General features: G+C 41.0%; 2 protein-coding genes across 2 annotated transcripts; one reads left to right on the top strand and one right to left on the bottom strand.

The window, feature by feature from the left end:
- Nucleotides 1-1,554: 1,554 nt before the first annotated feature.
- Nucleotides 1,555-1,758, bottom strand: K441DRAFT_667878 (uncharacterized protein). The gene has a single exon (XM_067649910.1). It carries the CDS (start codon nucleotides 1,731-1,733, stop codon nucleotides 1,575-1,577), a length of 159 nt encoding a protein of 52 aa, XP_067498747.1. The 5' UTR covers nucleotides 1,734-1,758; the 3' UTR covers nucleotides 1,555-1,574.
- A 555-nt stretch (nucleotides 1,759-2,313) lies between these two features.
- On the top strand, nucleotides 2,314-4,615 carry K441DRAFT_283454 (uncharacterized protein). Its single transcript, XM_067640941.1, has 3 exons — nucleotides 2,314-2,368; nucleotides 2,421-3,156; nucleotides 3,209-4,615. The coding sequence occupies exons 2-3, from the start codon at nucleotides 2,497-2,499 to the stop codon at nucleotides 4,448-4,450; spliced, it is 1,902 nt and encodes a 633-aa protein (XP_067498746.1). The 5' UTR covers nucleotides 2,314-2,368; nucleotides 2,421-2,496; the 3' UTR covers nucleotides 4,451-4,615.
- Nucleotides 4,616-14,025: the final 9,410 nt, after the last annotated feature.

Here is a 14,025-nt window from a genome sequence, read left to right as displayed (position 1 = left end):
AGGTCCCGGCATGCTTCTGCAATCCCAAAACAAAAACCCATCTTGGACCCTGGCATGCACTGTGCCTCGAAAAGTTGGTCGTTACCCTGATTATCCGGCCTGTGCCGACCCTAAGACTTCTCCACAAAAGCCTTGGTTATGTTCAGCGAGTCACAACCGCAGTATTACTGCCACGCCGCATGCTCTTGGACGAGCGGCTGCATAAGTATGCCTGATGACGACAGCGGGTCGTTCTCAACCATCATGCAGCCATCGTGGAGCATCCAAATAATGGCAAGGGAAATCGAGCCCAGTATCTTCCAGAAACACAAGAGGCTACGCAAGGCCTTCCAACGAAACTTGCTTCAACCAAACTTTAAAGGTTGCCCTCAGAAAAGACTAAGCATACGAGGTTCTGGGTAGGAATCCGTGCAAAGAGACTTCAGTGGCTCTAGATCTCACAGATTTTCATTCTTGCCTGACCCGTAATGGATTTCCTATACCGACTTATGAGACTTCATCTTTTCATCGGAACCTAATAACGCGCAGGTAGCTCTTATCGTCTTTGTCTTCTCCTGCTGCATGGATCATATTTCCGGTTTGCGGTGCTTTACACTAGGATACGATATGCAATTCCAGATATGCGATTCTATCTCACACGAAAGGAAATTCCAAGCAATAAGTGAGTGATCAGATGTAGCATGTGGCCTCGAGTCGGAACGCGGGAATCCTAGGGCAAAGTCGTATCTCAACCCGTTAGGAAGCTCCGTGCACGAACATTACGCGTTGTTTGGCCCTTGATCTGATTGATCCAATTGGTTGGCCCTTATCGATAAACCGTACGACCCATTTTGACGGGTTAAAGGATACCGATGAAAATGGCACAAGGATAGTGAGGCCTCCATCGCAGAACTCCTAAAGATGTGTTCGTTAACTTTTATAAAGATAGCAATAACGATCATAGAAAAAGTAATCTACAGGCACGAGAACTCAGGCCTACTATTCGTTATCTTGCCGTAGGTCCCCGTGTTTAAGACGAAATTTGGCGGCGTCGTAACGTAATTCGAGTGCCTAGGCACTCCGAGCTGCACTACGTTTCTTTATGGCTTCGGTAAAATCTCAATTTATGTGTAAAATGCAAATGGCTTCTAGAGACCATAGCCCTTTTTCCGTTCTCGACTCTGACCCACTGCCCCCTAATTATACCCAAGAACAGCAAGAAAGTGATAATTAATGTGCCACATGTTCGAAACCCTACAGCAAGATGTTCCCGCAAGGTAGCAAGGCTGGGGCTCAGCGTTTCAGCCTCTCGGTCTACCTTGGCCGATACTCAGCCCATCCCCCAGGTTGAGACAGCTCGCTCTCTTGATTCTACATCGACCATCTTAAAAGATTCCAATACACCAGCCAGCGGGAAACGGTCTCCTCATGGCCGAAGCTTTGTCCATTGCCGCGTCAGCCGTCCAGTTTGCGGATTTGGCCTGTCGTGTCGCAAGAGAATTGTATACCTTCGTTTCAGCGCTCAAAGATGCCTCAGACGAGCTCCGCAGACTAAATCAAAGGATCAAAGAACTCGCCGGGATCTTGCTTAGCGTTCAGAAGCTCGCAGAAATATATAAAAATTCGGCTCTTCTCTTGGGCAACGAGGACGCCTTTAACACTCTCAACGAAGACCTCAAATCGTGTATGGGTGACCTAAGATTGCTCCAGAAGATAGTGCCAGGATCTACTAAGACATCAGATAAAAGCTTCATCCGTCAACTGCAGAAGAGATTTAAGACCGTTTTTAAAGAGAAAGAGATCACGAAAATCTCCCAGAGGTTGGAGAGTCATAAGGCCTCTCTCTCAAACGCATTATCTGTCATTGGAAGGTAATTGCAATCTCATATGCGCCATTCCTTCGGCAGCATTTCAGCCTAGTTGGCGTGAATGTCTATTTCCACGAGGATGGTTAATCAGCGTTCATATCTTCAATCTACTACAAGTCTAACCTCTCCCAGGCGCAATGACCTGCAAATCTACGAGGAAATTCGGTCCACAGCCGCTGAAGCACACGGCTTCCAAACCAATTTGGTATCTCAGTCAAATGTTATCAAAGGGCGAGTGTCAATCGAGGCCCAGCAAGCTAAGCAGAGGCACACTATACTACGCCAAGACATCGCCAAATCCAGCAGCGATATCAATACACATCACTCGAACTTAACTCAACGTCTCGGCGAGTTCATCCAAGAACAATCGAACACGGAAGCTAAAAAATTTCAAGCTAATACGCAGACTGTGCGTCGACTTGATGACATTAGTCAAAGCCAGCATCGTTTCTGTACGGACCTTACCCAATCAATATCTGACACCAAGGAACAGTTGGCGAGCATAAGTAGCTGTCAGGGTGGTATGAAAACCGGCATTGAAAAGATACTTCGCCTGAATAATCTTCAAATTAGCGTTGCTGGAGAAAAATCCGCACCATCGATCTCATTCCTGGGCTCTCCAGTTCAAGCTATCCAGTCTTTAAGCCACATGTGTCCTCATGTTTATGAGGTGCTTTCCAGGATTTCAGTTGGAAGCCAGTCAGGGCAATCTCTCGACCTGGCTCGCTGGATTGATTCCGAACTCCAAAACCTATTCCAATGCGCAATTACTACGGCAACTCAGAACCAATCCTACGACCTTGCGAATGGATCCCTAGGCCGACAGCCTCCTCACAGGAGAGACTCATCAACACGAATAAACACAGCACCCACGCTACGTGATCAGCTTCATCGGAGCTGGCGCCTGAAGAAACTAGCATTTCACCGAGCCCAAGCTGCGGAAAGAATATTATTGGCCGAAATTATTACTGAATTACTATTACCCACGGGGAAACTCATCATTTCCATCACTGAACACTACGTGGAAGATGCCGTATTATCACAGGATAACTTCTTAACTATGGGCGGGCGGGTTCTTTTTATCCCTGGTGTAAATTTTCGGGTTTCGGGGCTCGCGGCGTCTTTCATACAGACTCCCGATCAATATTCCGTAATTTTACCGTCCATTTCTGTGTTTGGGATTCTGCCCAATGACTCTCCGATATTCTCATGCATTAAGGATCGAAATATTTCCGGAGTTCAAGACTTACTCGCTCGAGGTCAGGTCTTACCAAAAGACCGTGATCAAAATGGCAATAGCCTTCTTGATGTATGAAAAGTGCCAAAATTCCTATAGCTTTGTGAATGCTAATATATAATAGTGGGTTTTATGGTATTTCGACTACGATATCTGCAGCCTTCTGCTTAGAGAGGGGTCTGATGCTTTCAATTGCGATATATACGGCAATTCTGTCCTGACCGCTTTCATTTATATCTTGCCAGAAATGATAAAATGTAGAAATCTGAGTGAGGAACAAATTATTGACGCTACCCGTCTGCTTATCAGGTACTGCGGTCTAAACGTAACAGCAGCAGTAGAAGTAAGGAAAATTGGCAGCCTCAAATACTTAAAAAACACCGAGAGTCTAGTGCTTGGCGCACTCCACAGGTACACGAGAATTTATCGCAATCCGTTGCTGTTGATGCTCCAAAGCGGCTATGATATCGAGGAGCAAGATTACTATGGTAATACCCCACTTTTAGTCGCACTGTCTGATGTCCCGCAGCGGGATGTTATCTCTGTCGCCCAACTTTTCCTAAATGCCGGGGCAGATCCACTCGCAGCAAATTCCGTAGGTTTTGGTTCGTTGCTTTCACTTTTACGGAGACTCTCTTCTTGCAACGACTACACTATGGACCCTATCCAAGTTAAAGCTTTCGTCGACCTCCTCATACGGTTCCTCGGCGCTGGCTGCGATCCCTCCGATAATTCTAGTGGATGGATGCCCTCTGATACTGCTCTTTCTCCAACATGTTGGGTAATTTGGTGTAACGCACTAGAAGGCGCCGGCTATAGTATCGAGTCTGTATTACGAGAAGACGACATCCGTGATGGAGTGGCACAATCTGATTGTGATATTAACGAAAATTTCTTGAAAGCTTCTGAATGTATCGCCGGTTCCCTATCGCAAGCCTCAATCAATCCCAACCTCGATTTAAGTTGCGAAATGTGTTGTCGAAATACCCACTGGAAACCGCGGAAAGCTCCTTTCGATAATCTTGGATCGTATTTAATATATTCCGGCAACAGGTTTGCGGCAGCTCACCAGATTAGAGCAAACCACTACGGCGGGAGTTGGTGTGAAGACGCCCAAGTTGGAGGCAACTGCTCTCATCGAGAGCACAGGGAAAGTGAGGGCGCAGCAAATATTTGGAGTGTAGAGGAGCTGAGCTGGAGGAAGCATATCGCATATAGGCTGTGGCGTGAAGGAAAATTGAGTACTCCCTTGGAAGCTGAAATATGGGCCACCGATTTCGGAGACGACGAAGATGCCATTCTGGATCCTGAAAGGAATGCGGACTCCTTTGGTGGTGATTTCAGTGGCTCGGATGTTTCCGGTTGATATCGAGATTGAGGAGAACTAGCGGCCAGGGTCCGGGCAGTAACTCTTGGCAGTAACTTTACTGCCCGAATCTCTTGCCAAGTTTCATTCTGCCGGTGTAAAATCAGTGGCTTAGAGCTTGTTTTAACCGTAGTACATATAAAATACTATTCTGTAAGGAGGACAACTACTAGAGGTCTTATATTAAGCGACTTAATTCCAAAGATTAAGCCTAACGTCCGTCCCTACGTCGCGGAAAACCCATAGTATCGGAAAATATACAGCCTGTTACCGCTCCGGTGTCTCCCCCCCCCGTGTGCGCGCGCGACACACCTAATTTCGCTACGTCTGCAGCTAAATTAGTATGTAGAGCTAGCAGGAAGGGGTGTAGTACTTGGCCAGGGCTTAAGCCACGGCCCACATTAAATTTGGAGCTCGATTTTAAAGCTCTTTTGAACTTCTCTCCCTTACTAAAAGTCGTGATATCTGTTCCAGATTGTGGTGTTTTACCCTATTGCTTTTTAATATGGCTCCAAATATAGGCGACTAGCAGCACGCCTTTATTAAAATCCTCTTTATAGCCGGCGCTAGTAAGCGTATATACGCCCGCTAAGCCAATTGCACTCCTAGGACAATTTAATATATTTAGAAGAAGATAAGGCTTAGTTATAAATATAAATTAAGACGTCTACTAAGCAATAAAATAATTATTGTATTACTCTACCGACTAGATAAGGCTCTAAACTTATATCTTAACGAGATAACATAGTTTATCTATAATCGGTTTTAGGTAGTTATAACTAAGAAGATGCTTAGTATAAAACTAAGAGTTACTAGCTAGAGTCGGAAGCTAGTAAGGAAGCTTTTATAGCCGCGCGTAAGGAAGTTACTAATTATATATAAGGCTTATTAAGTTGCCTATAAGTGAAGCTAGGAGAATCGCACCTTATTCTAGGCCACGATCTCACAGTTTACTATTAATTAGTTAGTGTTTATAGACGAATCTAAAGCTAACTTAAAAATAGGTATATAAAAGGCGTTTTAGTTACCAGTAGGAGTTATACTAGTTCTATATACACCGTATAATTATAGTAAGTAGCGAGTTAATATACTACCTGCCTACACCATTAATAGTATACTAGTATTGTTAGTATATACTAGCTTAATAAATTTAGAGGGCTATGACTACTAGATTAAGCACGTCCTCTTACCTTATTATAATTCTTATCTAGTACTAAGATTAGTAGTTATTATAGATAACGCGAGCTTCTATTACTTAGCCTATATTAGCTCTCTCTTTAAGTAAGCTAGTATAAAGCTTATATACTTACCCATATACTTACCCGATTTAAATCTAATTAAGGAGTTCTTTAGTAAGCTAAAGGAGTTTATTTAATAATACTTTATTATATAAAAGGAGGCGCTAGAGTAATAGGGTAATAGCTTTAATAGTTTTCTAAGCTAGTGTATAGAGATTGTAGGAAATAAATCTAGTAGCGTAAGAGCTTATTTCCGCTATAGCGGGTATATTAGTAGGGGAAAGTAGGGTATTATTATTGTATAAAGGAAGGTATAGCTATACTTCTAAGCTTATAATATTTAATTTATATAAGAATTACTGCTAAAGAGTATATTAAAATATGTGCCTATAAGCAGGCGTATACTAAAGTTAAAAATTTACTACTAGCCGAGCCTAAGGCTCTCTAGATTACCACTAAGTACGCTTCTTAAGCTCCTCCACTCCTTAATATCTACTTATAATCTCTTAGCAATTGCCTCTAAAACGCCTGCCTTAATTATTACCTTAGTTAGCGTCTTTCTTTACTTATCTAGCTTCTGCTCTCTAATTGTCTTTAAATTCTACTGCTTAGTAAAAGCAACTTAATAGGTAGCTTTAATATCTTCCTTTTAGGCCTCTAAGTCTTCTATCGCCTTCTTATACTACTTAAAATACTCTCGCAAATCTGCGAGCCGATTAACGCCTTAAGGACGCGGTAGAGGAGCAACTGGTAATAACTTTAAGCCTAAGAGCGAGGCTGCTAGAGGTATAAATAGGCGCCTATAGTAACTGCTAATTGGGTTAATATAGAACTAGTTTATAATACCTAGAGTACTTAGTATAGAGGCCTTAGAGGTAAGCTAATCTTTCTTCTTATTGCCCGTCTTCCTCTTAAGAAGCTTTTATATTAAGCTAACCGGAGGAGTATATTTAGTAGTAAGGCCTTAATTAATCGCCCAACCCTATTCTCTTACGTCCTTCTATATTAGTTTATAGTCGACTTACTAATATACCTAGCACCAGTTACTACCACAATTCTTGCAATACTACTACCGTTAAGATACCTTTATAAAGCTTGTTTTAGGAATTATAGAGGAAGTAGTAATATTACTATCTACTATAGGCTATGACGTATTTAGTAAAGAACTCTATAAGGATTTTAGAGCCAATTATAAAACTAATTATATTATTATAGAAGAGTAGGTAGAAGCATAAGTAGCTTACTACTTAATTGTCTTAATATAATCTATAACGAGTTTAACTTTAAGCCGCTTAAACGAGCCGTTATCGCGATTATAATACCCTTTTGCTACCCTTAAGAGTTCTTCTTTAGAATTAATCCAATTAATTATATGGCTTGGATTAAGTTAGAACGTAGATTTAGTGGAGTTTAATCGCCTAGTAAGCTTTACGGTGGCATTATATAACTTCCTTTAAAAAGTATAACTAGCGAACTTCTGCTATAAAGCCTTATTAATTTTAAGAAGAACTTCGCAATTATATATTACTAAGAGGCTAAAGTAAGCCTTAGGAAATGTATAAGCCAATATAATAGTTAAGCGGCTTAACTTTTAGAGCTTTGCTAATACCACTAGGCGATACTTAAAGAATAAGCCTTCGCCTAAAGGCTTTACTATATATCCCTCCTGTTCTATTTAGAGCCTTAGAGCTAACTCCTCCTTATTATTAACTGAAGCCTTATATATTGGAGTCTCTGGCGATTAAGGCCTCTTAGTATACGGCTGGCTTCGCAATATAGGGGGAGCTACGCTTACTCGCTACGGAGCCCTCACTATATTCTATTCCGGCGGTAAATAAAAGTGTTAAATTTCTTTATTATTGTACTCTTTAGCAGCTACTAGATTACTTAAGATCTTATTAAGCTTACCTATAGCTAAATAGGCAGCCCGTTATAATATATACGGGGTGCTATAGTTAAGCTATATATTAAGTTAGCTACTATATACGGGTGGAAGATTTACGACCGTATTTATATTTAGGCTCTGTATAAAGGGGGGTAGATGACCGATTACTAAGGGAGGCGGTACTAGTGATAATTGAAATCGCTATATAGGTGGGCGAGTAGAGGGACTACCTGCAGAGGTAGGAGTAGGGCGTTTAGAGCTTATATTGATGAGAGAAAGAAGTCCTGTAACACTACAATCTGGAACAGATATCACGACTTTTAGTGAGGGAGAGAAGTTTAGAAGAGCTTTAAAATCGAGCTCCGAATTCGATGTAGGCCGTGGCTTAAGCCCTGGCCAAGTACTACACCCCTTCCTGCTAGCTCTATATACTAATTTAGCTGCAGACGTAGCGAAATTAGGTGTGTCGCGCGCGTATATGGGGGGGGGGAGACACCGGAGCGGTAATAGGCTGTAAGGGGTACTTTACGGAGGTGCGTTTTAAAAGTCTTTGCCGCCAAGAAAATTGACCGCTTTGGCTCACCGCCTTCCAAATCTAGATATCCTCCCATTCGTCCTCTGCCGCTTTAGGTGCTTTTAAGCGTCTTGGTACCTCTGTAGCACCCTCCCTATACTTATTACCTCCTTCAAGCTCAATAACCTTCTCGATATGCCTAATAATCCGCTTAATCCAAGCCTGAATCCTCCACTGCTCAAGATCTCTCCATGCCGCCTGCCATACCTTCCTTGCAACCTCCCTTTTCTACAGCGCTCCCTTACTGTTGGAATTACAAGGTCATGGGGTCACAGCGGAGCTATCTTGAGGGTCTAATTGATGATAGAGATGACGCAGACGATGAATATTGATTGATTCGTGATGCAGTAGATGCGGTTGATGTCTATATAGATTGCATGCGGACTTCGTCCTCGCAATGTGTCCAGAGCTTAGTCAGCACCTCTCGCTTAACGTGTTTTATCACTCATCCGCCAAAATCAGTCATCCGCCAGCCCCAAAAACCACCAAAAATTGGAAAAACTGCACCTTGATATCTCAACAACGGCTTAATAATAAATTCTGAAATTTTATAATTAGCCTTTTATACCTATTTTAAACCTTCTATTAGATTTAAAAAGTAATCTATTAAGTAGCTCTAGAGATATCGCAATTTAGCTTAAAATTGGGGGCCAAAACCTAATATCTCAATAACGGCCAGGCTTATTACGCTAGAATTTTATTAAGTGTCTTAACGTAGGCATAAAAGGCTAATTATAGAATTTCAGAATTTATTATTAAGCCGTTGTTGAGATATTAAGGTGCAGTTTTTCCAATTTTTGGTGGTTTTTGGGGCTGGCGGATGACTGATTTTGGCGGATGAGTGATAAAACACGTTAATTCTGACACCATGCTGACAACGCTCTTCTCGTCTGCTCGTCTGCTTCCTAAATAGGCAATTATGAAGCTATTCCCAAATACCTTGCAAGTGCCATTCGGCCTACGTACAGAGGGAAAACCTAGTAGGCGAAAAACCTCTGTCACTTGCTCCGTCAGTTGCTCCGTCAGTTACCGATTCCTAGCGTTACACAGTGCTTCGTAAATTGGTCGATTGGTAGCTGCTTCGTGAGCATATCTCCAGGTTGATCTTTACCTGGTATATGTACCACTTTAAGTCGATCTCGCTGAACCATGTTGTTTTGTACGAAGAGGTATCGAGTCTCGATATGCTTGGCTTTCTGGTGGTGTTTCGTGTCGTACGAAAGATTAACCGTGCTCTTATTGTCGCAATAGAGCGTAGGGATAAAAGGGTCGTCGTCGTCTCTCTCTCCCAGATATCTCGTTAGCTTCTCAAGCCATACTGCTGACCTTGCTCCTTCTGATGCCGCCATAATCTCTGCTTCTATTGAACTTAATGCCGTCGACTTCTGCCTTTGAGCCATCCAAATCACGGCTCCCCCATAGCGTATGACTGCTATGCCTTGGAATGATATCCGATCGTGTTCGGATTGCAGTTGTCCATTTTTTTAGCCGTTCAAGTAGCTTCTTGGTGTACATCGTCTGATGTAGCTTAAGGGTTCGATTCGTACGATCTCGATCGATTTGGAAGCCTACGAATACCTCTGCAGGGCCTAGGTCTTTGCATCTCCATTCTCTTAAAATTCTTGTCTTCGTGATATCAAGGTCTTGGCGCTTTCCTGCGATCAGCATATCGTCAACGAATAACAAGATATATACTTCATTTCCTATAAAGAGATTAGGGTTAGCTTCAGCCGATTTTAAACCTATACTATTAAAGAACTTCTTAACTATCTAAAACCATTCTCTTGGTGCCTGCTTTAGGCCGTACAGTGACTTATTTAGCTTTAAGTAGGCGTCTTTTACCCCCTTAAGGCTAGGTTTAAAGTCTCTTAATTAGTTAGGAATCTACATATAGATCTATTCTTATAACGGCGGGTTTAAGAATATAGTTTCAACGTTAATGTGGTCAAGCTTAAGGTCTTCTGCTACTACCTTTGCTATTAAAAACCTAAAGGTGTTGTATCATATAACTGACGTAAATATCTCAAAATAGTTAATATCGGGGGTCTGCTTATCTCCCTAAATGCACAGTCTTGCCTTCTTACAAGTTACTTCTCCCTTGGCGTTATACTTATGCTTTAAAACTAGCTTACTTAGGAGTAATAACCTTCCTTCTGGTACTCTCCCCCTTATAATAGTATAGGTGTGCATTCTCTTAAGAGAGAGAAATTTGTTAAAGATAGCTTTCATCTAGCCAGGAGCGTCCTCCCTTAAGGCCTGATCTAGCTTAATAGCATTAAATGGTGCTATAGGTGCTCCTAAGAAGGTAGTGTTCTTAGCTTCTAGGTGGATAGCTTTTATAGCTATTACTAACTAAACCACCATATCGTTGAAAACCCTTATATTTGGTAACCTTTTAGACCTTATTCTCTACGCATAAGGAATGCGTATCGATGTGCTCCGTATAGGCGTCCCACCCTTAGCATTACCTTAAAGATTTAAGTGTCCCACTTAATCTTGACCTAGGCTTCCCACTTAACTTAAGCGGCCCACTCGGTCTTGACCTGGGCTTCCTACTCGGCTTAAGCGGCCTACTTAGTCACTATCTAGCCTACTCGTAGTTCCCGCTACTAGAGTCTCTATTAGCACTTAGTCTTAACCTAGGCTTTTTACTTAATTTAAGCATCCCGCTTAATCTAAGCGGCCTACTTGATTACTATCTTACCTACTTGCAGTTCTCGTAACTAGAGTCTTTGTTAGCGCGTTTAAGGTAGTAGGGGGAGGTCTAGGTCGGTTCGCGGCTTAGCTTATAGCATAATTTAAGCATTCCGCTTAATCTTAATCTAAGTATCCCGCTTAATCTTGACCTAGGCTTTCCACTTAATTTAAGCGGCCCACTTAGTTACTATATCTTATAGCTTAGCTTATAGTATGTACCTAACGTGCTCTATAAGGGAACCTATACTTATTATAAGTATAGCATATTTAGGGTTAGGGGTAGATTAAATCGCTATCAAATTCTTCCTTAGCTATTGTTATATTCCCTACTTCCTCTGCCTTAGGAGCGCCTTAATCTTTCTTTTTAGCGTTATTAAATTGGAATTATTTAAGTAGGGGATAGTTTTCCTGGTAGTGGCCTTCCTAATAGTATACTTTGCACTTATTTTTCTCTAGTAGCCTTGGCTCTTTGCTATAGCTATAGCTCTTGCCTACTTAAGATAATAAGCTATGGCGATAATATAATAAGGAATAATTAAATTTACTAGTACGGCCTCTGCCCCTTATGCGACCTCGGTTTCCCTTTCTCCCCCTAGGTTTGTCTTTCCTTTCTTATACAAGTATTACATTTTATACCTATATAGGGCGAGCAGTTTTATACTCCTAAAGAAGGGTAATGCAACTTTTAAGGTCTCGTTTGTCTTGTAGACACTAGGTCTTTACATTCTGCCACGTAATATCGCTTAGTAGGGCTAAGAGAAGTTGCTCTTTAATATCGTTATTGGTAAGTAGTTAAGGTATAAAGGCTAGATTTATCTTAAATCGATTTAGTATATAGATGAACTTAATAATTTACATCTTTATAGGGTCGAATATAGTGCTATCCCTTGTATAGATAGTGTGGATGCGATTATAGCCCATGCGCGACATTAAAGAACATTAACTTCTTTAATATTAATATAAATAATTAACTTTACTTTATAAAATAGGGCTATATTAGGAGACCCATATTAAATAGGTTAACGCCATAAATTAAATATAGATAGGTCTTTTCTATATATATTTAATTTATGGCGTTAACCTATTTAATATAGGTCTCCTAATATAGCCCTATTTTATAAAGTAAAGTTAATTATTTATATTAGTATTGAAGAAGTTGATATTCTTTAATGTCGCGTACGGGCTACAATCGCATCTACACTATCTATACAAGGGATAGAACTCTCTACGAAGTCTAGAGATATAGACCTCGTTATTAGCCTTATTAAACTTCTTTATTCCTTCCCACATTCCCTAAATATTATACGCCTTTATTATTGTACGCATCTCTTTCTAACGGTTGTCTCCTATTAAATTATAGATAATTTTGTTTACTTCCCCTTGTCTTCTTCTCCTATTAGCTAAATTAACTTAAGCTAGGTCTTCTATACTAGTAATAAAATCCTATCCTTCTACTATAATTAGGGCTGCCTTATAGGTGCGCTCCTAGTCTACAAAGTTATCTCTATTAAAAATGATAATTTTACTGGCTTTGTGATTATACGTAGGTGTCATTAAGGTTAAGGTAGAGGAGGTTATTTTAGGGGTCGATTTTCGAGTTAGGAAAGGTATTTGTCACGGGACGGGGGCAGTGGCTATAAGACGTATGTATTCGAGGAGTCTATAAGACGTTACGCGATCGATTGTAAGGGTCAAGGGCGTAAGGAGGTGATATACCTACGCGTAGCTAATATAAGCTATACGCGAGGTATACGCAAGAGCACGGGGCTCTCCTATGGAGGCCCCTGCGGTGGGGTTCTGTAACACTACCCCCCCTCCTATAGAGGCGGAGCTCCGGCGACGCTGTGGTTACTATATATATATAGAAGGGACACTTAGGGTATAGAAAAGAAGAAAGGGGGGTATTGCTAAAGGCTTAAAATAACGTTATATAATAAGGCTTGGCATCTAAGAATCCGACTAATTAGATAACTTTAACCGCTAGTTAAAGTTCTTAAACATCTTAATAATATTCCGGTTACGTAATCGCACTTTACCGCAATCTAACGGCAATCTAACGGCAATTTACCCCTACGTGGCAATGTATAACGGTTTAACTCTATAAGGGCTCCTATAGAGGATTAGGTATAAAATCTCTGCTTAGGCCCGGTTTCTGTGGGTTCGCGTAGTAAAAGTTGCTAATTAGATCCTTTGCATTTTTAAAGTCTTCCTATAGTTGCTATTCTGGCTAATCTATGTCAAATCCTATATATATAGCTCTGTAGTAGAGCCGTCGTCCTCTACCTTTACTAAAGTATTTAGAGTTAATAATTCGTTTAACGGTCCACTCCTTATAGTTCTCGTCTTTATTCTTGTCTTAGATTAATACTAGTAGGGGTTTAGGCTATATCTGCCCCAGTAAGGGGTTAGGCTAGTAAAGGTGTAGTAGCTATAGGTAAAATATAGGCCATATCCTACGGGTGGCTAGGGTAGGCGGAAGCTCTAGCTCGTATACGGCTCCCCTATTAATAACTCGTTTAATTAAGTAGGGGCTAAGGTTCTTATAATTAAGTGACTTTATAGGCCTCTACGTAGAGATATTACGTGTATTTAGCTATACCTAGTTACTAATACGCATCTCCAGTGGTGGCGTTTTATAATAGTTAGCGAAGTAGGCCTACTTTACTTAAGCCTAGGCCATTTCTCCCTTATAGTAGTTAAGTAGATTTTTTATGCGGTCTATATGCTAGTTAGTAAGTAGCATCTTAAGGCGTTTTCCATATGGCAGTTTCTTATTAATAGGTTTTGGTAGTTCTATACCGGATTAGGGGTAATATCCCTTATTTGCAAAGAACGGGGTAAGTCCTATAGTAGTTAAGACGTAGTTATTCGCTGCGAATTTACCTAGTAGGAGGTAATCTACCTAGTTATCTTAACTATAGGCGACTACCTATTATAGGTACGCTTTTATGCTAGCATTAGCGTTTTCCGGTTACCTAGTAGTTTTATAGTAGAAGGATATAGATATCTTAATAGAGATGCTAAGGCGTTAGCAGATTCGTCTCCATATATTAGAGCTAAACTATATGCCTTAGTTAGACGTAATTAAGTTAGGTAACCTATATAATCGGTAAATTTTATAAAGGAAGGTGTTAGTAACGTCACTAACAGCTACGCCTTCGGTTAGGACGTAGTGGCGCTC

The sequence above is a fragment of the Cenococcum geophilum genome (genome assembly GCF_001692895.1).
Source record: "Cenococcum geophilum 1.58 unplaced genomic scaffold K441scaffold_58, whole genome shotgun sequence".
NCBI lineage: Eukaryota > Fungi > Ascomycota > Dothideomycetes > Gloniales > Gloniaceae > Cenococcum > Cenococcum geophilum.
Note: the sequence above shows the minus strand (reverse complement) of the source record. Positions and strands in the feature narration are given on the sequence as shown.

Bases quoted from the DNA above. Each gene is read 5' to 3' on its own strand.
- K441DRAFT_667878 (XM_067649910.1), bottom strand. From the start codon at position 1,733: ATGAAGCTTTTATCTGATGTCTTAGTAGATCCTGGCACTATCTTCTGG.
- K441DRAFT_283454 (XM_067640941.1), top strand. From the start codon at position 2,497: ATGTGTCCTCATGTTTATGAGGTGCTTTCCAGGATTTCAGTTGGAAGC. The intron at 3,157-3,208 runs GTATGAAAAGTG...AATATATAATAG, and splicing joins ATGGCAATAGCCTTCTTGAT to TGGGTTTTATGGTATTTCGA.